At 47.2% G+C, this 27,097-nt stretch overlaps 1 protein-coding gene across 2 annotated transcripts; it reads right to left on the reverse strand.

Annotated features, from left to right (window-relative positions):
• Positions 1-1,519: 1,519 nt before the first annotated feature.
• fbxo18 (F-box DNA helicase 1) lies at positions 1,520-27,060 on the reverse strand. Of its 2 annotated transcripts, none has more exons than XM_055937769.1 (21): positions 26,713-27,060; positions 26,342-26,500; positions 25,692-26,209; positions 25,434-25,564; positions 25,279-25,336; positions 24,931-25,115; positions 24,762-24,836; positions 24,585-24,676; positions 24,093-24,261; positions 23,767-23,986; positions 23,512-23,599; positions 21,775-21,861; positions 21,500-21,636; positions 21,316-21,412; positions 13,692-13,855; positions 13,521-13,596; positions 13,139-13,333; positions 12,802-12,927; positions 12,460-12,566; positions 11,009-11,143; positions 1,520-2,642 (listed from the first exon to the last, which is right to left on the reverse strand). In XM_055937769.1, the coding sequence occupies exons 1-21, from the start codon at positions 26,729-26,731 to the stop codon at positions 2,475-2,477; spliced, it is 3,006 nt and encodes a 1,001-aa protein (XP_055793744.1). In that variant the 5' UTR covers positions 26,732-27,060; the 3' UTR covers positions 1,520-2,474. The 2 variants fall into 2 exon arrangements, with proteins under 2 accessions (XP_055793744.1, XP_055793743.1); XM_055937768.1 differs by having other exon boundaries at positions 25,201-25,336.
• Between the last annotated feature and the right edge of the window lie 37 nt (positions 27,061-27,097).

Below are 27,097 nucleotides of genomic sequence, written 5' to 3' on the forward strand. Positions count from 1 at the left end.
TTGTAAGCCTCTAGACTTCTGATCCTTTGTAATGGTTATGCCTAAATATTTAAGTTCTTCTTTTACTGGAATACCATAATATGAAGGTGTCACACAATCTTTGACAGCCATGAGTTCACATTTATTAATGTTAAGATATAGACCAGACGCTTTGGAAAAGGATTGTATCACATTGATCGATATGGGAATTTGGTTAGAATTTGGTTAGAGGACCGGACAACATGCCCTCCGATTTGACACACTGAACTCTGTCTGCAAAGTAGTTGGTGAACCAGGCAAGGCAATCATTAGAAAAACCGAGGCTACTGAGTCTGCCGATAAGAATATGGTGATTGACAGAGTCGAAAGCCTTGGCCAGGTCGATGAAGACGGCTGCACAGTACTGTCTTTTATCGATGGCGGTTATGCTATCGTTTAGTACCTTGAGCGTGGCTGAGGCCACAAATGTGCATGTGTCAGCATATGGTCTCACAAGGGGTCTGAGGATCTCATCTCGGTACCTATTGGCAGTCAGGCTACCTCTGGCGAGCACATGGAGGGCTGTGCGGCCCCACAAAGAAATGCCACCCCACACCATGACTGACCCATCGCCAAACCGGTCATGTTGGAGGATGTTGCAGGCAGCAGAACGTTCTACACGGCGTCTCCAGACTCTGTCACGTCTGTCACATGTGCTCAGTGTGAACCCGCTTTCATCTGTGAAGAGCACAGGGCGCCAGTGGCGAATTTGCTAATCTTGGTGTTCTCTGGCAAATGCCAAACGTCCTGCACGGTGTTGGGCTGTAAGCACAACCCCCACCTGTGGACGTTGGGCCCTCATACCACCCTCATGGAGTCTGTTTCTGATCGTTTGAGCAGACACATGCACATTTGTGGCCTGCTGGAGGTCATTTTGCAGGGCGCTGGCAGTGCACCTCCTTGCACAAAGGCGGAGGTAGCGGTCCTGCTGCTGGGTTGTTGCCCTCCTACGGCCTCCTCCACGTCTCCTGATGTACTGGCCTGTGTCCTGGTAGCGCCTCCATGCTCTGGACACTACGCTGACAGACACAGCAAACCTTTTTGCCACAGCTCGCATTGATGTGCCATCCTGGATGAACTGCACTACTTTAGCCACTTGTGTGGGTTGTAGACTCCGTCTCATGCTACCACTAGAGTGAGAGCACCGCCAGCATTCAAAAGTGACCAAAACATCAGCCAGGAAGCCTAGGAACTGAGAAGTGGTCTGTGATCACCACCTGCAGAATCACTCCTTTTTTGGGGGTGTCTTGCTAATTGCCTATAATTTCCACCTTTTGTCTATTCCATTTGCACAACAGCATGTGAAATTTATTGTCAGTCAGTGTTGCTTCCTAAGTGGACAGTTTGATTTCACAGAAGTGTGATTGACTTGGAGTTACATTGTGTTGTTTAAGTGTTCCCTTTATTTTTTTGAGCAGTGTATTTTAAAGGGGTATGCAGTAGGTTGATAACAATATCACCAAAGTATGTTGCATTGGACATTTCAAACAACATTCCCAGCTAATGAGAAAACATGGCATTTATTTTAGAGAATGAACAAGATTAGACTAGGCAACTTTAGGAATAATTTGAATGGGCGTCAATGGCAGATTGAGGAATTTTTTAATCCGTACCCCAGTACGACCCACGTTAACATAGTGGGCCAGGAAATAACACGGACTTAAAAAAATTGCCACTTTTACAGTGCTAACTGTAAAATATCAGCTGTTGTACAATCTGATTACAAACACAGGAAAACAATGTAGACATGAAACATAGCGGTATTGATCCTCTCAAACACAGACACAGGTCTCATTCCAAAAGGCACCTATTCCTTATATGGTAGTTTGCACTTTATATTGCATTCCAAATTAACCACAAATACTTGTCTTTACCATTTCCATTAGAGTATTGGCAACTGTGTCTTTATGGAAACAATGGACATGATTTATGATGATGCTTATGTTGTTAACCTCAAAGTACTCAAACTGAAGACAAATGTTTCTTTTGTTATAATTTTAAAAGACATCAAATAAAAACAGATTTTAAAAAGTAAAGTAGAAAATGAGACGTACTTAAAGACAGGACTGAACTTGTGCATTTTCTTCGCAGCAAAATATAACCACTAAAAAACAAGACATATAGATTTCACAATGGCATTGTGCCCCAAACATTTATCCAAATTTACAAGGAACACACCTTTAGACTAACAGAGATCATGGGGGGCAGCTCTAGGCCAATCATCATCAAGGGTACCACATTGTCAGTGTCTCTAGGTGCTAGGAGATTGGCTGAGTATCTCTGTTCCACACTGTTACCTTCTGGTCCATAATTGGCTAGTTCAAATGCCTATTTCGCAGACTGATTTTTTCCCCAAGACAACATCAGTGGAGAGGTTCATGTCTCATGTTGTGTGGGTGTGTTTTCAGAACAGCTCAAGCAGCATGTTGAGTGTGTGAGTACGTGAGCATGTCCCCTCAGAAGAGAGCCATCAGCAAAGCGTAGTTGATGGGCAGGTTCAGGCGCTCCTCCGTCACTGGCAGGACCTTGAGCAGTTCTGGGGAGGCTAGGAGACTGGCCGTGGGGCCGATACGCTGCAACACACACGCCCCACACATAGGACCTCCATCGTCTGCACTATCCATCTACAACACACAGAGAGTCAGTCAGTCACACACAATGTCACACCCTGATCTGTTTGAGTTGAGTTAATTTTTTTACAGGGACAGTGCACATTAATCAACGTTTCAGTAAAAGTGCCAGTTTTAGCAAGCTGGCTATTTTTCAACCGCAGTCCCTGGGCAGGTTATTAAAAACAATTACAATATAGACAATCATTGAGCAGTGAGCACACGCAGAGCAACATAGGACAAGCAAGACGTAGCATAGACAGAGCAACATAGAACAAAAAGCAGCAAGACAAAATTCATAAAAGCAACTAAGTGTTTCCACACCTCACAAGCTACAGGACGACAACATGGAAAGCGGCAACACACAGCTAGGGATTATGTTCACAAATCTGATTGACCTTTAGCCATGTCTTCATGCATTTTGTGAAAGTGTGATATGTGGTGTAGTTATGTGTGTCTGATGGCAGTGTATTCCAGACATGGGAAGCTCTCACAGAGAAAGCGGATTTACTAAAGGTGCTTTTCCTTAAGGGAACTATACAGTCACCTCTCATGGCAGACCTTGTGGATCTGCTGCCATATGTTTGGGTTTTCTGTTTAACAAAAATACTGAGTGGAGGGGGAGCCAGGCCATTTAGGATCTTGAATACAAGACATGCGTTGGTGTATTGCACAAGATTTTCCCAATTCAGGAGCTCATGCATTCTGAGGATGTAACAGTGATGATGGCTATTGGGCTTCCTATCAAGCACTTTGAGAGCCTGTTTGTAGACCAACTGAATAGGTTTTAACGTTGTACAGCAAGCTTGGGCCCAACTAGACAAGCAGTATGTTAAGTGGGGGAGTATCATAGATTTGAAGTACAGTTTTGCTACCTCTGTAGTCAAACAATTTCGTATAAATCGGAAATTAGCTAGGTTGAATTTGGTTATCTGAATTACCTTTTTCACATGCTTTTTAAAAGAGAGGTTGGAATCAAGTATAATGCCAAGGTACTTAAAATCAGATACCACCTGGAGCTTCTACCCTGATACACAGACATCTGGCTCAGTAGCATCTGTTGCCCTCTTTGTGAAGAACATGCATTGAGTTTTTTTCACATTGAGATGCAAACACGAGTCACTGAGCCACTTTGTAACCTGGACCATTACAGTAGTGAGTTCTTGTGCAGCTTGTTGTTTGCTCTTTGCATGCATATATATCACTGTATCATCTGCATACACTTGAACTTCAGACCCAGTACAGACAGAAGGCAGATCATTAATGTACAGGCTGAACAGGAGGGGCCCCTGTATTGACCCTTGGGGCACGCCCACATCATAGCTAAGAGTGGGCGACAGCTCATTGCTCACTCTGACACACTGAGTTTTGCCTTCAAGGTATGATTTCATCCATCTCAAGGCATCGGGGGAGAAGTTGAACTTGGACAATTTTGTGATGAGAATCTCATGGTTAACAGTATCAAAAGTCTTCCTTAGGTCCAGAAACACAGCCCCAACAACGCCCCCTTTGTCCATCTTGGACTTCACATTTTCCAGAAGAAAGCAGTTGGCCGTTTCTGTGGAGTGTAATGTCAAGGGGCTGTTGTTGAGGTGGGCAATCAGTTGTTCTGCTACACATTTTTCAACAACCTTTGACACCACAGGTAGTATACTAATGGGCCTGTAGTTACGCACGTCAGCAGGGTCGCCTGATTTAAAGAAGTCCGTTATTATGGCTGATTTCCATACCCTTGGAAACACCCCGAGACCAATAGATGTGTTGGTGACCTTAGTAATGGGGCCAATGAGTGACTCTTTGTAGTTTTTAAGAAAAGGCAGAGTCCAGCCCAAACACATCTTTGGCTTTAGAGTTCTTTAGTGAGCGAATCACCTTGTTCACCTTTGACTCAGAAACCTCCCTTATGATGAAGACAGGTTGAGCATCATTCACTAGCACTGAGCCCAAGAAACCAGTATACTAATAAAGTAGGAATTGAAGGCTATTGCCATTTCGACTGCATCCTGTGTTAGATTGTTATTCACCAAGATTTCTAGTCTTTTTTGCAGTGTTACTATGGTCTTTCCCTGTTCACTTTTTTAGATTCTCCCAGATCAATTTAGAATTTCCCTTTGCTTCACCAATTATGTTAATAAAAAAGTTTGCCTTGGCCTGTCTGATTTCTTTCATCACCTTATTTCTCAACATGGTAAACCTACGTCTGTCATGCTCTAATTTGGATGTTAGGGCTATTTTTAGAGCGGAATCTCGTTCTTTCATCAATTTCCAGATTTCTCCATTTAGCCAAGGAAGAGTCCTCTTTTGGCCAGGTTTGGATTTGATTTTCTTTAGGAAACCATTTATTGTAGTCTGGATTGTGGATAGAAAAACCCGACTATCAGCTTCCACGTATGTATAGGACAAGAGATCATTCCAGTTAATTCCCTTAATTGCGTTTTCAAAATAGTTTAATTCACTCTTAGGTATTCTTAGTTGATCCGGCTTTCTAACAGTAGAGAGGTTAAACCTGCTCTTAGACAGCTTTCTGGCTATAAGTGTCAGATTATGATCAGATAGCCCAGTAACCATATTGAATGATTTAGTCACTCTCTCTGGTTTATTACTGAACACCAAATCAATCTGTGTTTTAGAGCAACAAGTCACCCTGGTTGGCCCTTTAACTAGCTGTGTAAGGTAAAAGGTATTAGCGATCCGTTTGAGGGTTTTCCTACAAGACTTGTCTTCATAATTAATATTAAAATCTCCCATTAAGATGACCTCTTTCCCAAAATCACATTCCCTAAGCATGTTATTAAACTGATCAAAAAACACTTTTGGTGGAAGGTGGCCTATACATACCAATAAGGGTAAAAGACATTTGGGGAGACAGTGTAACGTTCAGGCCAATACATTCTAGTTCATTATCACATGACCACTCAATTTGTTTACATCGGATATGTTATTTAATGTAAATCATCACACCCCCTCCTCCTTCAATCCTGTCTCTCCTGTAAACATTGTAGCCAGGCACAATCAAAGCAGCATATGGAGAGTTAAGGAGCCATATCTCTGAGAGGCAGAGGAAGTCAAGGTTGGAGTCTGAGTAAATGTTGAATTTGATCACTTTTTGGAATGACACTACAAATGTTCAAGTGCTCCCCTAGTAGTCCCTTGGGCTTAGCTCGTGGGTCCCAGATGACTCGAGAGTGATTGACACATTGAAAAAAGTTTAATTTTCGGTGTTTTCTGGCGGCTGGGTTTAGGCCGTTTTGTTTCGTTTTGATTAGGGGCAGTTCGGTAGCGCAATTAACAATCCCTCTCGCCTGCACTGGATGCGAGGAACTAATTAAAACAGCTTGCATACCAGAAGCATAATCAGGGATCGCATATAGCGACTTGGGTATGTTTGAAGAGTCAAAATCTATCCTGGAGCCGGGTGAGTCGAGAGACGCCATGGGACCATAGCACTCATCCACTTCCACAGCGGTGACGATCAGTGGACGAGGCCATCCACTGCTTTCCACTTCGGTGAGTATCGCTGGCTCGGTGATGTTAGGCACAGGATTGAGTTGCACATCCCTGGAGAGTAGGGTAGTGAACAGGTAGTTTAAAAGTTTCCGATAAATGTTGGACTTGTGTTTGTTGCGCCTAAGCGGTTCAGTGGAATAGGGAGCGAGGTAGATTTGGCCATTATTCAGAACATTATGGTATGCTGTGTACTGTCCACTCCCGTGGAACCAATGTGTTTGGTGTTGATATTCTCCGGTAGTAGACTGATTGTGTCATCCCAGCAAGGACGCACTGAGATTATCAGTAGAGCAGCTACATAACTGACAATCATGGCAAAGTACTGGAGATAAAACATATAATTGCGCTTGAACTCTTTGCATGAGTTACTTAGCTGCGGTCGGCGTACACCTGATGTTTTAGATAAAATAACAGCATTTGTAAGAGAAGCGACACCCGCCATTATCCTGTTAATAGACATCGTGTTGCAGCCAATTGTCAAAAGCACTGGCACCGAGTAAGCACCCGAAATCTTGGGAAGATTTGCATTGTCTGGTCAGAGGACAATAGGATTGTTGCTTTCGATAAGGTCACAAAGGAAGTCAAAGGTGTGCACGGTTTCACCTGTCTTTGTGATTGTCTCCAACCCCCCTCTTCAGGTGTCACCCATCTTCCCCTGTGTATTTACACCTGTGTTCTGTCTGTTGCCAGTTCGTCTTGTTAAGTCTACCAGCGTTTTATGTCTCAGCTCCTGCTTTTCCCAGTCTCTCTTTTTCTCACCCTCCTGGTTTTGACCCTTGCCTGTCCTGTCTCTGAGCCCGCCTGCCTGACCATTTTGCCTGATCCTGAGCCTGCCGTCCTGTACCTTTGCCCCACTACTCTGCCTGATCCTGAGCCTGCCGTCCTGTACCTTTGCCCCACTACTCTGCTAATTAAACCCCTGCCTGCCTTGACATGTTGTTTGCCTGCCCTGTTGCTGTAATTAAAATTATTACTTCGACACAGTCTGCATCTGGGTCTTACCTTCAAACCTGATAGTGCAAACGGGCACTGACTGAAGCAGCAGACCTGGGCCAGCTGCGCGACACCATCTCCTCCCAAGGAGCCACCAGCGAAAGGCACGAGGAACTGCTTCAAGGCCTTATGGAGGGGGTTCAAACGTTGCCTGAATGCCATAACCGGGCATTGGACATTTTGCTGGAGCAATTCCGCGTGTTGTTTGGGAGGCAACCTACCACGGTGGTAACCCCACAGACCCTCAGTAACTCAGCTGCTAGCAGCGCCGTCTCATCGGTCACTCCACCTTCTCTGGAGCCCCGCTTACCTCCCCCGGAACGCTTCAATGGAGAGCCGAGCACCTGTCAGACGTTTCTAGCTCAGTGTGCCCTCATTTTCGAGCTTCAGCCCTCCTCCTTCCGCTCGGATCGCTCCAAGATAGCCTATCACGCGGATGTCCGGGAGGGGTCTTACCTGGGCTACTGCTGTAACAGCCGGCCATATGCGTTAGTCTGGAGGGGTTCATGGGGGAGATGAAGGGTTTTGAAGCCCCATTCTCCGGGAGAGAAGCTGCGCAGGACTCCCGCAGTGTGGCAGACTATGCGGTGGATTTCCGAACGTTGGCAGCGGAGAGTGCTTGGAACTAGGAAGCACTGTTTGATATGTTCCTGCACGTCGTCTCGGAGGAGGTCAAGGACGAACATGCAGCTCAGAAGTTACCTATGGATCTCGATTCCCTCATCTCTTTGACCATACGAATCGATTGGCGACTACGGGAACGACGGAGGGAGAGGAAATTCAACTTCGCTCGCACGTCCAGGGATTTCAATTTGCCTCCGAGTCATCCCGGAAGTCCCCGACGATTCCGTTGCCGAAAGAACCCGAGGCTTCCCGACCTTCCCCGAAAGTCGCCGAAGACGGCTGAGGGACCGCTTCCCGATCCTATGCAACTAGGTAGAGCTGGGGTTTCGCCTGCGGAACGGCAATACAGGATCAACACGAAGAATTGTCTATATTGCAGGACACTTGGTCATTTTGTGTTCTCTTGTCCTTTAAAAAGACCAGGCACACTGGTAGGAGCGACTACTTTGGTGGGCCATATAGAGAACTTTCCTGCTTCCCTTGCTCGCCACCTTGTTAATGCCATTCTGCTGTGGGGAAACAAGTCTAAATCTCTCCAGGACCTCATTGACTCTGGTGCCGATGAAAGTTTTTTGGACGCTACCCTAGCTTCAGAGCTGAAAATCCCCTCAACATTCCCATGGACGTTAGAGCGCTGGTCGGGCGCGCTATAGGCTGGGTCACTCATATTACCACTACCATCAACCTACGGGTGTCAGGGAATCACAGAGAGACCATTCAATTCCTGCTCATCAAGTCTCCTCAGATTCCCGTGGTATTGGGATTCTCCTGGCTCCAGCGACACAATCCCCTCACGAACTGGTCGACTGGTGCCATCATGGGCTGGAGCCGTTTCTGCCACGCCCAGTGTCTGAAGTCAGAGCAACCTGCCCCGGGATGTTTTCCTGGGGGCTCTGACGGTGCCCCGGACCTCTCCGCCATTCCCGCGGAGTACCAGGACCTTCAGGAGGTGTTCAACAAGGCCCGGGCCAATTCGCTTCCACTGCACCGACCATAAGACTGCGGGATTGACCTCCTTAGCACTACTCCGCCCCAGAGACGACTGTACTCACTGTCGTGACCGGAGACCAAAGCTATGGACACCTACATTGGGGACTCCCTAGCTGCAGGATTTATTGCGTCATTCGTCCTCTCCCGCCGGCACAGGGTTCTTCTTTGTGGAGAAGAAGGAAAAGACCCTGCACCCGTGCATCGACTACCTGGGACTCAATGACATAACGGTGAAGAACCGCTACCCGCTACCACATCTCCTCAGCCTTCGAGCCGCTCCAGGGTGCCACCATGTTTTCCAAGCTGGATCTATGGAACGCCTATCACCTCGTGCGGAGGGGGATGAGTGGAAGACCACCAGCAACACGGCCAGCGGCCACGATGAGTATTTGGTCATGCCATTTGGCCTCACCAACACCCCTGCTGTGTTCCAGGCTCAGGTAAATGATGTTCTCCGCGACATGTTGAACCGGTTCGTCTTCGTCTACATTGATGACATCGTCTTCTCACGCCCCCCCCCCAAAACATGTGCTCTACGTCTGACAGGTTCTTCAACGCCTCCTGGAGAACCAGCTGTTTGTTAAGGCAGAGAAGTGAGGGTTCCATCGCTCCACCATCCCCTTTCTGGGGCACATCATTTCCGCTGGGAGTGTCCAGATGGATCCCGGGAAGGTGAACGGTGGTGGATTGGCCCCAGATAACCAGATGTTCTTGCCTGCCACCCGGGCTCCTGCCGGACCCTGGCTTTTGGTGGCCCACCATGGTCCCTGACGTCTCCGCATTTGCACAAAACAAGACTCGGACAAGCTCCGGCTGGTCTCCTCCAACCTCTGCCTGTCCTTCACGTCCCTGGTCCCACATCTCCCTGGACTTTGTCACGGTCATCCCCCATCTGATGGCATCACTGCCATCCTGACTGTGTTGGATCGGTTTTCCAAAGCCGCCCACTTCATTCCTCTCCCTAAACTACCCTCTGCCAAGGAAACGGCACAGCTCATGGTGCAGCACGTCTTCCGGATCCATGGACACCGGTCGACATGGTGTCTGACCGGGGCCCTCAGTTCTCATCTCGGTTCTGGAAGGCGTTCTGCACCCTCATTGGGTCATTGGCCAGCCTGTCCTCCGGATTCCACCCCAAGTCCAACAGCCAGACGAAGCGAGCAAAACAGGATCTGGAGACTACTATATGCTGCCTGGTCTCCGCCAACGCCACCTCCTGGTGCCAGCAGCTGGGGGGGGGGGGGGGGGGGGGGGGGGGTCGGATACGCCTGCAACACCTTTCCCTGGAATCAGCCCTCGCTTTTCCCCAAGCAGCCCCCGCTTTTCTGCCCCGATGTTAGTCCGCCACTGTCGTCGTACCTGGAAGAGAGCCCGGTCGGCCCTCAAGACCACCTCCAGGTATCGACGTCAAGCAGATCACCATTGGACCACGGCTCCCCGGTAATCGTCTCAGGCAGAAGGTATGGCTATCCACCCGGGATGTGCCCCTCCGGGCAGAATCCCGCAAACTCTCCCCCCGGTTTATAGGGCCATTTCCCATCTCCAAAATGATTATCCCCTCTGCTGTTTGTCTTCTGTTGCCCCGTACCCTTCATATACATCCCACCTTTCATGTGTCCAGAGTTAAACCCATGTCTCACAGCCCTTTGTCTCCTGTTTCCATCTTTTCCATTATCCCCTGTGTATTTATACCTGTGTTCTGTTCGTCTTGTTTGTCAAGTCCACCAGCGTTTGTCTCATCTCCTGCTTTTCCCCAGTCTCTTTTTCTCGCCCTCCTGGTTTTGACCCTTGCCTGACCCATCTGAGCCCGCCTGCCTGACAATTCTGCCTGCCGTACTGTAACTTTGCCCCAACTCTGGATTACCGACCTGTGCCTGACACGACTATGAAGTCTTGTACCTTTACCCCACTATTCGACCCCTGCCTGCCTTGACCTGTCGTTTGCCTGCCCTGTGCTGTAATAGACAGGAGTTCACCATCTCAACTACAACTGCTGTATGTACTAAATCCCTTTCATGACTTAACATTCACTGCCTCAGCACAGCTCAGGCACACTAAATGTAATAGTGATAACATGATTTCCCCGTAGGGGCCCTCTGACCGACTGACAGTTGGCTAACAGGTCTAACTTGTTAGCTGTTAGTGGAATGTGGGCAATTTTTCTAGACCTCCTGCACCCACACCTGTCTGAAATGATCAGGTCTGGTTGAGAGACATTGCAAATCAGAATGTGGTATGGTGGTAGGGAGGAGGAAGCGGGGCCTTACGTATTGGAGTGGCAGCTTGCACATGGCGAGGGGCCAGTCGGGCATGATGTGGTTATGACACTCCCGCACGGAGCAGCAGGGTGGCTGGCCCTCGGTCAGCAGGGCGCTGGTCAACTCTGTCCTCAGGAAGTACTCCTGGGGAACAACAGGAAGTTAAAGTGTTAACCATGGGAGGAGTTAGCCTGGTCCCGTATTCACAAAGAGTCTCAGAGCAGGAGTGCTGTGATCTAGGATCAGTTTTGCTTTTTAGATCACAAGGAAAATAATTATATGGACAGGTGGATCTGGCCCAAGATCAGCACTCCTGCTCTGAGAAGCTTTTTGAGCCTTGGTCCCATACTGTAGTGCTTCCTACTCTCCAATCACTGTCAAGCCATACACACAGAGGGTTGGCTAACAACACAGACTAGACCACCAGGCTATGGGAGGAGGCTTTCACAGAACACAAATTCAAGTGGAACACATTCACTTGCACAGTGACGTGCTCATTTGCGTCACATAAATGTCACCCAAAGAGGAATGAGGCTCTCAGAATTACATTACCACAACATCCTGCTTCAATGAACAGCTTGTACATTTCTCTGAGACGGTGTTTGAGAAATAACACACATGAAGGAAAAAGGAAACCGCACACTGCTCTTGATAGTATCACCGATATTTAATAAGCTTTACGTATCGGCCACACGGCCTTCGTCAGAGCTTTTGGGGTTTTTTGAAAGTTGCACCCTTATGTAGACCTGGCCCCACCCACATCCGTTCTACATATCGAAGGGGGTTGGAGGCAAAGGAAAAAACAAATAAGTGCTACCAAATATAACAAGTGTATAAATAAGACATATTGAACACTTCTGTATAATCTCAATGAGGACATAGCAAGTTTTCATTAGTCATTGGGTACATCATATGAAAAACGTCAGAATAATCTACAAGAGACACATATTTCATGTTCCAATTCACAGCATAACATACATAGGCATTTCATCATTAAGTCCTTTTGGAAGTAATGTCTGGAGGGCGAAAATCTTCAGAGCGTCACATAAATGTCACCCAAAGAGGAATGAGGCTCTCAGAATTACATTACCACAACATCCTGCTTCAATGAACAGCTTGTACATTTCTCTGAGACGGTGTTTGAGAAATAACACACATAAAAGACAGATAGAAAGACTGGGAACAGGAGAAAGTTAAGTAGAGCGAAGGAGTGTGTTAGAGAGTGATGGAGGGGTAGAGAGGGTGGAGTAGACGAATAGAGAGAGAGAAGTGAAGAGGGATGAGTGTAGTGGAGGGGGTCAGTGCCAGAGGAGGTTGCTGAGGGGAGGACGACTCATAACAATGGTCTGAATGGAATCAAACATGGTTACCATGTGTTAAATACCATTCCATTCACTCCTTTCCAGCCATTATTATGAGCCATCCTCCACTCACCAGCCTCCAGTGATCAGTGCTCTCACCCCAGCCAGTGTGAGGATGTTGGTGATGTTCTTGGTGATGACCAGAGAGCTCTTGGCCCGAGTCACCGCCACATACAGCAGGTTCCACTCATCGTCTGGGATGTCACCTAGAGGACGAGGGAGAAAACAGTGGAGTCAGCCACTAACAAACATTGGTACTATAATCTGGACTGTAATACATTAAATTAACCAATGTTGATTTTGCATAGGCCGTGGACCAATGCAAACAGTCCTTGGCCTTAGATAAGAGTTGGTATTTGGATAGGTTTGATTGCCTAATAATTGCACACACACACACACACACACACACACACACACACACACACACACACACACACACACCTCCTGAGCAGCTGGAAAGTCTGGGTAAGTTGTGGGCGGCACAGGGCACCTTAGCAAAGTCATCAGTGATAACCACCGTGTCAAACTCCAGACCCTTTGACTTATGGACTGTCCCCAGGATAAAATCTAAGAGATAAGAGACAGACAGCAGGGGAGGGTTGATACAAATGAAAAAGATCAGACTCTCAAATACAAAAATACAGCAATTCACAACTCTGTGTGTCTGTACAGTGGCGAGTGTGTGTGACATCTGTTTATGTGTCTATGTGTGTGCAGTATGTACCTGTGTGCATGTGTCTCTGTACAGTGTGTGTACAGTATGTAACTGTGTGTGTACCTGCGTGTTGGGCCTCTCTCTCTGTGCAGCCGTAGAGGCGTTCCACCAGCTCAGGGATGCGGCTGTTGTATTTCTCCACCATGGAGAGTTTGCCCTCCAACTCACGGTCCTCTGTTTTTTTTGCGTAACTCTTCAGCCCAAAGTAGCCCCCCAGACTCTGCTGGGTGAACCTACGGATGAAGCTGTCCTTGATGCCTAGAGAACAGGGAGAGAAGGAGAAGGGAGCACGTTTAAAAAGGGAGAGAGCTAGTTACACTGCAGAGTAGAGCTAAACCTATTGACACAAAAGACCCAACCAATAAAACAATGAGCATTGAGAGAGCCAAGGCAGGATACTGTCTAACCAAAAACAGATGTCACATAGGTACAACATACCACTCACCTCGAGAGCGGTTGTTTTCTGGCTGCATCAGAACCCAAATGTCCATGATTCTTTTCAGACCAAAATTCTCCACACCCTGGAGTTGAAAATGGAAAACACATGTCTTACACAAGACCCAAACACGTGTGTGTGTGTGTGTTTTGGGGGGTGAGGGGGTGTATGGAGACTCACCCCTACAATGTGCAGCCTACAGCGGGGGTTGGCGTCGGTGAGTCTGACTGCTTGGTCGAACACAGAGACGTTAGAGCGAGACAGCACTGCTAACTTGCCCCGACCAGGACTCGACCCTGTAGTCAGGGGACGCAGTGAGTCCACAGCCTTACCCTGCACACAGCCTGTGGATGGACAGACAGACACGCACGCACATTAAAAGAGCAGGTTGCACTATATATTTCCACAAATCTAACAACGTAGAATGATGATATTCCACCCAAAACGTATTACATTTTTAAAAAACACTGCTCAAAAAAATAAAGGGAACACTTAAACAACACAATGTAACTCCAAGTCAATCACACTTCTGTGAAATCAAACTGTCCACTTAGGAAGCAACACTGATTGACAATAAATTTCACATGCTGTTGTGCAAATGGAATAGACAAAAGGTGGAAATTATAGGCAATTAGCAAGACACCCCCAATAAAGGAATGGTTCTGCAGGTGGTGACCACAGACCACTTCTCAGTTCCTATGCTTCCTGGCTGATGTTTTGGTCACTTTTGAATGCTGGCGGTGCTTTCACTCTAGTGGTAGCATGAGACGGAGTCTACAACCCACACAAGTGGCTCAGGTAGTGCAGTTCATCCAGGATGGCACATCAATGCGAGCTGTGGCAAAAATGTTTGCTGTGTCTGTCAGCGTAGTGTCCAGAGCATGGAGGCGCTACCAGGAGACAGGCCAGTACATCAGGAGACGTGGAGGAGTCCGTAGGAGGGCAACAACCCAGCAGCAGGACCGCTACCTCCGCCTTTGTGCAAGGAGGTGCACTGCCAGCGCCCTGCAAAATGACCTCCAGCAGGCCACAAATGTGCATGTGTCAGCATATGGTCTCACAAGGGGTCTGAGGATCTCATCTCGGTACCTAATGGCAGTCAGGCTACCTCTGGCGAGCACATGGAGGGCTGTGCGGCCCCACAAAGAAATGCCACCCCACACCATGACTGACCCACCGCCAAACCGGTCATGCTGGAGGATGTTGCAGGCAGCAGAACGTTCTCCACGGCGTCTCCAGACTCTGTCACGTCTGTCACATGTGCTCAGTGTGAACCTGCTTTCATCTGTGAAGAGCACAGGGCGCCAGTGGCGAATTTGCCAATCTTGGTGTTCTCTGGCAAATGCCAAACGTCCTGCACGGTTTTGGGCTGTAAGCACAACCCCCACCTGTGGACGTCGGGCCCTCATACCACCCTCATGGAGTCTGTTTCTTACCGTTTGAGCAGACACATGCACATTTGTGGCCTGCTGGAGGTCATTTTGCAGGGCTCTGGCAGTGCTCCTCCTTGCACAAAGGCGGAGGTAGCGGTCCTGCTGCTGGGTTGTTGCTCTCCTACGGCCTCCTCTCTAACTCAAATCTAGTTGAGTGCCATACTTCAATTTGATAGAGCTGTTAACATTTGCACAAAGTCTTAATAGCCTTACAGAAAAAATCCCCAAAGCCAAGTCTCTCAAGGGAGTGGAAGAGGAACTGATGCTCTACTGTGTCAAATGCTTTATAAAAATCTAAAAATAATATGAAGCTATTAGGTCTGAGTAGTCAAGTATGTCTAATACTAGTCTGACATAGTTAGAAATATGTCTGTTCCTCATGAAGCCAGACTGTGTTTCATCAATGACATCCAGGACTTCTTTAATTATTTTTGCACGTAGTAAGGCTTATAGTCATCTTATAGTCATCTTATCTTATAGTCATTATTAAGAAGACAAATTGGACGCCAGTTATTGATGAGCAGCACCTCTTTTTTAGGCTTAGGTATCAGTGTTATTAACCCCTGACTCATTGTAGGAGGGAGGAGATGTGTGTTATGTGTTAGGCTATTAGTAGGTTGTGTTGTACTTACCAGTACCCAGTGTTCGCGGGGACAATCAACCTGCTATCTGCCAATCACGGGAATGCCTAGAATGTTCTGATCTCTCTTTTGACGAACATAGCAAGACTGTTTCAAGGATAGCTTTTTTCCATCTACGTAACATTGCAAAAATCAGAAACTTTGTCCAAAAATGATGCAGAAAAATTAATCCATGCTTTTGTTACTTCTAGGTTAGACTACTGCAATGCTCTACTTTCCGCTTACCCGGATAAAGCACTAAATAAACTTTAGTTAGTGCTAAATACGGCTGCTAGAATCCTGACTAGAACCAAAAAAATGGATCATATTACTCCAGTGCTAGCCTACCTACACTGGCTTCCTGTTAAGGCAAGGGCTGATTTCAAGGTTTTACTGCTAACCTACAAAGCATTACATGGGCTTGCTCCTACCTATCTTTCCGATTTGGTCCTGCCGTACATACCTACACGTACGCTACGGTCACAAGACCTCCTAATTGTCCCTAGAATTTCTAAGCAAACAGCTGGAGGCAGGGCTTTCTCCTATAGAGCTCCATTTTTATGGAATGGTCTGCCTACCCATTCGAGAGACGCAGACTCGGTCTCAACTTTTCTTTTGTGTTTAAATTTTACCCCCTTTTTCTCCCCAATTTCGTGGTATCCAATTGTTAGTAATTACTATCTTGTCTCATCGCTACGACTCCCGTACGGGCTCGGGAGAGACGAAGGTCAAAAGCCATGCGTCCTCCGAAACACAACCCAACCAAGCCGCACTGCTTCTTAACACAGCGCGCATCCAACCCGGAAGCCAGCCGCACCAATGTGTCGGAGGAAACACCGTGCACCTGGCAACCTTGGTTAGCGCGCACTGCACCCAGCCCGCCACAGGAGTCACTGGTGAGCGATGAGACAAGGATATCCCTACCGGCCAAACCCTCCCTAACCCGGACGACGCTTGGCCAATTGTGCGTCGCCCCACGGACCTCCCGGTCGCGGCCGGATGCGACAGAGCCTGGGCGCGAACCCAGAGTCTCTGGTGGCACAGCTAGCGCTGCGATGCAGTGCCCTAGACCACTGCGCCACCCGGGAGGCCCCCGACTCGGTCTCAACTTTTAAGTCTTTACTGAAGACTCATCTCTTCAGTGGGTCATATGATTGAGTGTAGTCTGGCCCAGGAGTGTGAAGGTGAACTGAAAGGCTCTGGAGCAATGAATGGCCCTTGCTGTCTCTGCCTGGCCGGTTCCCCTCTCTCCACTGGGATTATCTGCCTCTAACGCTATTACAGGGGCTGAGTCACTGGCTTACTGGTGCTCTTTCATGCCGTCCCTAGGAGGGGTGCGTCACTTGAGTGTGTTGAGTCACTGACGGGATCTTCCTGTCTGGGTTGGCGCCCCCCCCCCTTGGGTTGTGCCGTGGCGGAGATCTTTGTGGGCTATACTCGGCCTTGTCTCAGGATGGTAAGTTGGTGGTTGAAGATATCCCTCTAGTGGTGTGGGGGCTGTGCTTTGGCAAAGTGGGTGGGGTTATGTCCTTCCTGTTTGATACCCCCGGGCAGGGCCATCTGATAGGGCCACAGTGTCCCCTGACCCCTCCTGTCTCAGCCTATAGTATTTATGCTGCAGTATTTTATGTGTCGGGGGGATAGGGTCAGTTTGTTATATCTGGCGTACTTCTCCTGTCTTATCCGGTGTCCTGTGTGAATTTAAGTGTGCTCTCTCTAATTCTCTCTTTCTGTCTCTCGGAGGACCTGAGCCCTAGGACCATGCCTCAGGACTACCTAGCATGATGACTCCTTGCTGTCCCCAGTCCACCTGGCCGTGCTGCTACTCCAGATTCAACTGTTCTGCCTGCGGCTATGGAACCCTGACCTGTTCACCGGACGTGCTACCTGTCCCAGACCTGCTGTTTTCAACTCTCTAGAGAGACAGCAGGAGCGGTAGAGATACTCTTAATGATCGGCTATGAAAAGCCAACTGACATTTACTCCTGAGGTGCTGACTTGCTGCACCCTCGACAACTACTGTGATTATTATTATTTGACCATGCTGGTCATTTATGACCATTTGAACATCTTGGCCATGTTCTGTTATAATCTCCACCCGGCACAGCCAGAAGAGGACTGGCCACCCCCATAGCCTGGTTCCTCTCTAGGTTTCTTCCTAGGTTTTGGCCTTTCTAGGGAGTTTTTCCTAGCCACTGTGCTTCTACACCTGAATTGCTTGGTGTTTGGGGTTTTAGGCTGGGTTTCTGTACAGCACTTTGAGATATCAGCTGATGTAAGAAGGGCTATATAAATAAATTTGATTTGATTCTGATGACCGAGTGGTGTGGAGGGGGGTTGGGCAGGGGGATGGAGCATTGGAAGTTAAGACCGGGTTTAGCCATTGTTCTTCCTGTCTTACGTCTGGGCTTCACAAGAGAAGGTCACGGTTGCTTTGTGGGGTATCTTTCATTTATTTGGCGTGGGCTACAGCCAAACAGTAGTCTGTGTAAAGTTGGGTTAACAAACCGTCAATTTGTAAACGCAATCCTCTGTCTGGACAATTGTTCCTTTATGATCTAGTCCGGTCATTACAATATATATATACACACACACACACACACACACACTATTTTCTCCATTTGAATTACATTAATCAAAAACTCATACCAACAATATATTGCATCTTTGATGTCACGAATGGAACAGCCTGGTGGTGGCGGCAGTGAACTACAACCTCTGTTTATCGGCATGCACGTTGTCGAAATGCGAGAAGATGGGAAGATGCCGTTTCGTGAGGATACGGCGGGTAGACTGGGCAAGGGGAACACCTGGCGTTTCAGTCATATGCAGGGCTCAATTTCCCCTAAACGATTGCTAACAACAGTGGAAGCGTGATAAAAACAATGCTAGCCTGCTAAGTGCACCGGGCCATGCAAAACAAACTGGCCCACTTACACGTATATAGCATGGTGTTTGGGGATGGAATAAACTCGCTAACGTTATCTAGCAAGCAAGCTACAACAACTCCAACAGAATACTGCACGTTTTACAGTGGATTATTTTTTATTTTTTTAAATACCAATCTTATTAATGTAATTGTTTATTTCAAGGTATGACTAATTTTGCTGACCTGCCCGACCTTTATTTCCCGATATAACCTGCAGGATATCATGGTAGCTAATGATTGTGTTAGCCATTATACCTAGATTGACTGCTGCTAGTGGTAGCACTCGGGTTAGCATGTGGATAGCTATAATACCATCTGCCAACAAGAGTTTTAACCGGTTTGGTTAAAGACGTTCAATATCTACTGTGATGGTGAAGGTTTATCTTGATTTTGTTTAACAGTAGGAGAAATACTGATGTGCTGAACTGCTTATAAGTTATGTGTTTCAAGGCTGCTAGTAGGGGTAAATCAGGGGTGTAAAAGGAGCTATGCTAAAAGCTGTATTTATTTTTTATTTAAATAGGCAAGTTAAGAACCAATTCTTATTTACAATGACGGCCTACCGGGTAACATTGCCTTGTTCAGAGGCAGAACGACAGATTTTTACCTTGTCAGCTCGGGGATTCGATCCAACAACTTTTCGGTTACTTGCCCAACACTCTAACCACTAGGCTACCTGCCACCCTGTATAAGTGACAAAAGATGTTTGTCTGAGTGACCAATTTTTTGTTGTTGTAAAAAAATTGTACTCATCGATATGTCGGTCTTCACCGTCTTATGTGGACAGTGGCTTCACTCCTCGTGTAGTGCTCCCCTTTAGGTCACTTCGGTCAAGTAAAATATACAATTCTCCCAAAATAGAAATGTAAAGTGATGTCGTATTGGGACTTTGTTTGAAGGATGAAACAAATCAGAATGTTGAATAGCAACCTAATTCTGCAATCTTCCCTTTACAACAAACTGATCTAATCAGAACCAAATAAGAGCATAGTAGTCATGGAAAACCATGGATATTTTACCGGCATGTTTACACACTTCAGAAAATCTACTTTAGACCTAGAAATATGAAGTAGGTAGACAAAGTAAACAACATAGTGGGTCACTTTCAGTGACAACTAAGAGCGATGAAGCGTGAGGCTAAACTCCTTTGTTTTGGTCCCATACCTACCCGCTCTAAGAGCAAAAATTGAACCCATGTGAAGATGCTGTGTGTGAAGGTGTGAGAGCGAAGTCTTGCATCTTGCTTAACGCAACGTAATTTTGCTGAGTCAACCTTCAAAAGGCCAGTGCAGCCGTTCTTATATATCATTTCTGGGTAACAATTAAGTCATTTACTGTCATAGTTTTACATTAAAATGGTCACAAAGAAAAATATATTTTTAGCAAAAACCTATTTTTCAAGCAAGAATGTTGCTTTCTGAGTAGGGAGGGAAGGGCACCAAAGCGGTGCATTAACCACAGAGTGGTCTAATGGGAGGGATATGTAATCTGAAAAGTAGCTGTTATTAGCCGAGAGGTTTGGAACTCTATTTGTTATTATATTAATTATACGGCCTGGTGATGTTACCAGGCAAGCCAAAACTCCACCCGGGAAAGTGACATTATGAACAAAAATCACAGTAGCAATCTTTCCCCATTGAAAGCAGTGCAGCCAAGCCTGAATTCAAGCAATATGGACACACATAGTTTAAATTTGGATTATAGCTCCTGTCCAAATGTTGTGAATCATATACTCGTTGGCCAGTTTATTAGGTACACCACCTCGTTCACTCCTACAGACAGTGAGATGAGTGGCCTTGGCTTGCTACATAAAACAGGCAGACAAGTCATTGCAGAATTCAGAGAATAGAATCTGCAAAACGAGTGACCTAAGAGACTAAGCGTGGTATGATCGTCGGTGGTATGATCGTCGGTGCCAGGCGTGCCGGTTCCAGTATCTCAGAAACAAGAAGCGGCTTTAGTAGGTACGCAATCACCAACAGTGGACAATTGAGGAGTGGAAAAACATCACCTGGTCTGACGAATACAGGTTCCTGTTGTGTCATGCTGATGGCTGAGTCAGGATTTGGCGTAAGCAGCATGTGTCCATGGCCCCATAGTGCCTGGTATCAACAGTACAGGCTGGTGGCGGTGGTATGATGGTGTGGGGAATGTTTTCCTTGCATACAATAGGTCCCTTGATACCAAGTGAGCAATGTTTCCATGCCCCGAAGAATGCAGGTTGTTCGTGGATGTAAAGGGGGGTCCGACCAGGTACTAGATGGGTGTACCTATTAAACTAGCTACTAAGTTTATATTCATGTCATAGTCACCAGTCAACTCCATTACAATCAAAGGTTACTTAAACTTCAACCAGTGAATGCTTGTGATGGCTAGCTATGCTTGCTCTTCTACCAGTCTGTCTTAATGAGTTTTAGCATGCTAATAGAACACTTTTATATTTTTAAGGGGTATGCAGTAGGTTGATAACAATATCACCAAAGTATGTTACATTGGACATTTCAAACAACATTGCCAGCTAATGAGAAAACAGGCATGCCATTTAATTTAGATAATGAATAAGATTGGACTAGGCAACCTTGGGGATAATTTGAATGGGTGCCAACGGCAGATTGAGTAATTTTTTAATCCGTACCCAAGTACAAACCCACGTTAACATAGTGGGCCAGGAAATAACACTGACTTTAAAAAATTGCCACTTTTACAGTGTTAACTGTAAAATATCAGCTGTTTGTTGTACAATATGATACAAAACACAGGAAAACAGATTTGACTGCACCAGGCCTTTAACTGTCATCAGAGTCCTGTGTTCCTTCACTCACCGTCTTGTTTTCCTCCTACCAGAATCTTCTTCACTTTCTTACACACTTGGAGAATCGTGGCTCCAATGTAGGCAATCTCCGAACCAAACCGAAAGCTCTGAGAAGAGAAAGAATACATATTCAATACACACACTGAGCTTTTGTGTAGTGAGTATATACCTGAGCGAGGGAGAAGTGTGTGTACCTGGGTGAGGTAGTAGAGGTGTGTGTGTTCCACCAGGTTCAGGGCATTGACTGCTCCTCTGAAGGTATAGATCTGCTGGTGAGGGTCTCCCACCAGGATCTTCCCACAGTGCTGAGGTAGCATGATGTCCATGATGGCTAAGACACACAAACACACACACACTTATCATGGACCTGCTAACAGACATGCTATCAGGTGAGTGGTGCCAGGTGCAGGTGTAATGCAGACCCAGGTTTGGTCCAGGTGTGGTACAGTGGTGTAGTTGAGTCGTGTACCTGGAGTACAGTCCTGTGCCTCGTCTATAAAGATGACATCATACTTGTCCAGAGTCGGCCTCTGCAACTGCCACAGCTTCAGATACCCTGAAAGACATTCATTAATGGACCCAATCCTAATGACATACACTGCTCAAAAAAATAAAGGGAACACTTAAACAACACAATGTAACTCCAAGTCAATCACACTTCTGTGAAATCAAACTGTCCACTTAGGAAGCAACACTGATTGACAATACATTTCACATGCTGTTGTGCAAATGGAATAGACAAAAGGTGGAAATTATAGGCAATTAGCAAGACACCCCCCAAAACAGGAGTGATTCTGCAGGTGGTGACCACAGACTACTTCTCAGTTCCTATGCTTCCTGGCTGATGTTTTGGTCACTTTTGAATGCTGGCGGTGTTCTCACTCTAGTGGTAGCATGAGACGGAGTCTACAGCCCACACAAGTGGCTCAGGTAGTGCAGTTCATCCACGATGGCACATCAATGCGAACTGTGGCAAAAAGGTTTGCTGTGTCTGTCAGCGTAGTGTTCAGAGCATGCAGGCGCTACCAGGAGACAGGCCAGTACATCAGGAGACGTGGAGGAGGCCGTAGGAGGGCAACAACCCAGCAGCAGGACCGGTACCTCCGCCTTAGTGCAAGGAGGTGCACTGCCAGAGCCCTGCAAAATGACCTCCAGCAGGCCACAAATGTGCATGTGTCTGCTCAAACGGTCAAAAACAGACTCCATGAGGGTGGTATGAGGGCCCGACGTCCACAGGTGGGGGTTGTGCTTACAGCCCAACACCGTGCAGGACGTTTCGCATTTGCCAGAGAACACCAAGATTGGCAAATTCGCCACTGGCGCCCTGTGCTCTTCACAGATGAAAGCAGGTTCACACTGAGCACATGTGACAGACGTGACAGAGTCTGGAGACGCCGTGGAGAACGTTCTGCTGCCTGCAACATCCTCCAGCATGACTGGTTTGGCGATGGGTCAGTCATGGTGTGGGGTGGCATTTCTTTGTGGGGCCGCACATCCCTCCATGTGCTCGCCAGAGGTAGCCTGACTGCCATTAGGTACCGAGATGAGAACCTCAGACCCCTTGTGAGACCATATGCTGACACATGCACATTTGTGGCCTGCTGGAGGTCATTTTGCAGGGCTCTGGCAGTCAGTGCACCTCCTTGCACTAAGGCGGAAGTACCGGTCCTGCTGCTGGGTTGTTGCCCTCCTACGGCCTCCTCCACATCTCCTGATGTACTGGCCTGTCTCCTGGTAGCGCCTGCATGCTCTGAACACTACGCTGACAGACACAGCAAACCTTTTTGCCACAGTTCGCATTGATGTGCCATCGTGGATGAACTGCACTACCTGAGCCACTTGTATGGGTTGTAGACTCCGTCTCATGCTACCACTAGAGTGAGACCACCGCCAGCATTCAAAAGTGACCAAAACATTAGCCAGTAAGCATAGGAACTGAGAAGTGGTCTGTGGTCACCACCTGCAGAATCACTCCTGTTTTGGGGGGTGTCTTGCTAATTGCCTATAATTTCCACATTTTGTCTATTCCATTTGCACAACAGCATGTGAAATTTATTGTCAATCAGTGTTGCTTCCTAAGTGGACAGTTTGATTTGACAGAAGTGTGACTGATTTGGAGTTACATTGTGTTGTTTAAGTGTTCCCTTTATTTTTTTGAGCATTGTATTATGGAGTGAAAAAGCAAACAGATAGTTTTGGGGATTACCATCGTGGGTCATGTGGTGTGCATACTCCCTGGTCTCTTCTAAGGCAACCATTTTGTCCCAGATCCTCTGGGCATCCCTCGCAAACGTCTGAAAAATAAAGGCCAGTTTGTTCAATTGTGGAGATGACCGGTGTGTGACATGTTTGTGTGAATATCAGATCAAAACAGAGGAGAAGTTTGTGTTCTGGTGTGTGAATGTGTGGGGGATGTTTCTTTGGGAGGAGAGGTGTTTGTGGATTTGTGTATAACACTTACCCTTTTTGCATTGCGGTCAGGCACGGTCAATTTGCCATGTGTGTTTTTGTACGTGTTTGGGACGTGGTTGGGGGTGATGTGTGTGTCGACCGAGGCCATGTAGGTATTGAGGGTCAGGGTGACCACCTTGGCGTTGACGAAGCCCCCGCTGCCCTTAGGCAGCACCCATGCCACAGAGAAGGGCTTCACGTTACTAGACAACTTCTTCAGCTCCTGGTACCTGGGAGAGAGAGGGGACTGGGTGACTGATTGAACGGCTTTACTGAAAGACTGACAACAACCAGATATACGGAACGAAACTGTTCTAGACCGACAGACAAGCAAACCTCTTGCCGACGGCCCCGAAGGCCATGGAGTGGACCGTCCTGCAGTCCACGTTGCTGGGGAAACAGCGCTGGGCCTGGGTAGCCACAGACTTGTTGAAGGCCATGTAGAGGAAGTGGAGGTGTGGCCTCTGCTGGGCGTACCGAATCAGGGTGGTGGTCTTCCCTGTGCCTGGAACACAACAACAACCTTTAAACTCTACATCACAGCAGGAACAATCACATATAGCTCACAATGTGGGCTTTTCTTGTGAAGTGGGGTGGACCATTCATGTGTGTGTGTGTATCCACTTGAACTACTCTGCAATTGTCACGATATAGAAAGAGTACTCTCATCCTGAACTGATGAATCAGACTGAGCTGAACTGACAGGGTGAGGGTGCCCTCTAGCAACAATTCAGAGAATGCTAGCAAAAGTACCAACTCTATATCTAACTTGTTTTCTGTTAAAAAAACAGCTGTGGCATGATGTAGGTTGCAGCGATCTGGTGGTACCTGCGAAGGCCATGATCTTGACCACGTGGTCTCTATGGATGTCGTGGTTGAGGATCTGCTGCTGTTCGTGGGTCACCTGAACCTGGGCTCTCCTGGGAGAAAGAGGACTGGGCATGAGACTCAGGTTATTACTGATTCATTCAAAATACTTCCTTCCAGAAAGATATCAGTCCTCACCCACTCTGATTGGTTATTGCTGTGGGTAAAGCGTTCTCCATCAGGTGAAGGACATAGAAGATGTTGTAGTGCCACCTGGAGTGGAGGAAGGAGAACCGTCAATGTCCGCCTGTCTATCCATCTGTTTGTGCATGTCTATCTTTCATATCTATATAACTTCCATCTTGACCTGTTGCTGATGTTGATGTCGTTCCTCCTCATGGCGAGCAGCATGGTTGCCATGGCGCTGAGGTACTCCGTGATGGCGCTGGCTGAAGGGAGGCAGCCTCTGAGACAGACCACCAGGTCCAGAACATCTCCCACCCCGTCACACAGCACCAGCATAAGGGCCATGGCTGCCCACGGGTTAGGGCCCTGACAAACACACACAGTCCAATCAGATAAGCTCAGAAGTATAAAGTAGTTCCAACCGTGTGTGTGTGTGTGTGTGGCTACATACCCCCTCGATACCCTCCAGTTTGGGGAGTCTGTGTTTAATGCAGGCCTCAGCCTGAAGAAACAGACAATGTGTCCTTACACTCTGTAACACTGCCTCCGGCTTCACCTTCTGACTGGGCTTAAACTGGGCCATGAACCTGGAGAAAAATATAAAAAAATAAGAAAAAAACACACACACACACACAGAATAGATCAGAAATGGCGCAAAGGAACCGTTTACAGTAGAGTCCTTACTCGACTATATGGAGGATGCTCTCCTGGTCGTCCTTTATGATTCTATGGGTTTCTAGGATGGCATTGATCTCCTTCACGGCGTCGATCTCCTTCTTCGTGTAGCGGTAATACAGCTTTTTCCAGGGCACAAACTACACACAGGGCCCAAAGACACAACTTAGACAAAAAAAATGTATACAGCACATCTATTAACATTCTTACACTAGCTTATCTTCATAACTTTAACCCTAACTTCCTCCCCCTGTCCCAGGCTCTCACCAGTGACTGGGTGACAATGTTCCTCCAGCGTTGGCAGACCAGGCTGACATTACAGTAGAGGTCCTCAGCTGGCAGAAGGCTCAACACCAGCATCAGCACCTCCTCTGGGAGGTCGTCCACGTGACCCTGGGGATGGGCCAGGCCCCTGCTGCTTCCCAAGAGGCCGTAGAGGGCGTCAGGCAGGGCCTCCACCTCCTCCTCATGGTGATTCATAAAGACTGGGGCTGGATCTGACCAACAGCGCTCAAACTCCTTGTCGTCCCCAAACATGTCCGTTGTCAGCCCCTCCAGATAGTCCACCTTCTCATCCTCAGGTTCCTCCTTCATAGAGGTGGCTAGTGCCTCCTCCTCTTCCTCAATTGTCTCATTTTTGGGGATGAGCTCTCCATTGAGTCCCTCTGTCTTTATGGAACCTGAGCCCTGGGACAGGGCTGCTTTCTGAGGACTGAACACCTTGACCACACTGATCACAGGGAAAAACTTTGTGATCCCCTGCTGCTGCTTGTCATCACGTGCATCTGAGATCCAGGGAAGAGGAGAAGAGGGAGCAATGGGGGGGATGACAAGGTAAATGATATGTGTACAAAATGCTACATCATCCCTTAAGGTCTCAAGAGTTAAAAAAAACTAGAGACACAAATGTGCAGTACCTCTCTTTCTCTTTGTGGGTGTTCTGGGGTACAACCCACGGTTGGAGTTGCTGTGCCTGCGAGTGACGGAGTGGGGCTGTGTGAGGGGTTGGCTGCCCTCTGGTCTCCTACTGATTTCACGACACTCCTCTGAGTTCAGGTGCCTTCGCTTGGCTTTTCCTGCAACATCATCAGGGCTGTGATTACATCTCTACTACACGCTCTCACACACCTTCATGACACCAGTCCTGTGTTATGGGTCAGTAATGAGGAGAATGCGTACCGATTAACGTCGTAGAGTTAAGCTTACAGATGGGTGAGATGCATTAGAAAGTTACAGTAGTTGGCTAGCTAGCATTTGCCATTTACCATTCTCTGCCAAGCAGCATTACCTTTAGCGGACGTCTCCATCCTGTTGTTTCAAGAACACCTGCCGATGTCCAATCATTCGTTTCCTGCTTTTTCGAAATAAACAAGTAATCTAAATGTTAGCTTATATGCTACATGCTAGCTAGTGTGAGCAGCCAAACAACCCTAGCCGGTATTTGGCTATCCCGTGTTCATATCAGCTAATGCAAAGTAAAGTTCGCTTGTGGATTTAGCCTGTTAGACATTCACCTTTTTAAATAATATGGAATATTACTGATATAATGTCGAGCATTCGTTGTCGTTAACACAGCTAGCTAAGCGTATATTGGCTACTTGGTTCTTCTTTGGGGAATTTACGGAGGATAAAGTTCAAAGTGTTGCTTGCACAGCGCCACCCATTAGTCAGTA

Source organism: Salvelinus fontinalis, chromosome 11 (assembly GCF_029448725.1).
Source record: "Salvelinus fontinalis isolate EN_2023a chromosome 11, ASM2944872v1, whole genome shotgun sequence".
Classification (NCBI taxonomy): domain Eukaryota; kingdom Metazoa; phylum Chordata; class Actinopteri; order Salmoniformes; family Salmonidae; genus Salvelinus; species Salvelinus fontinalis.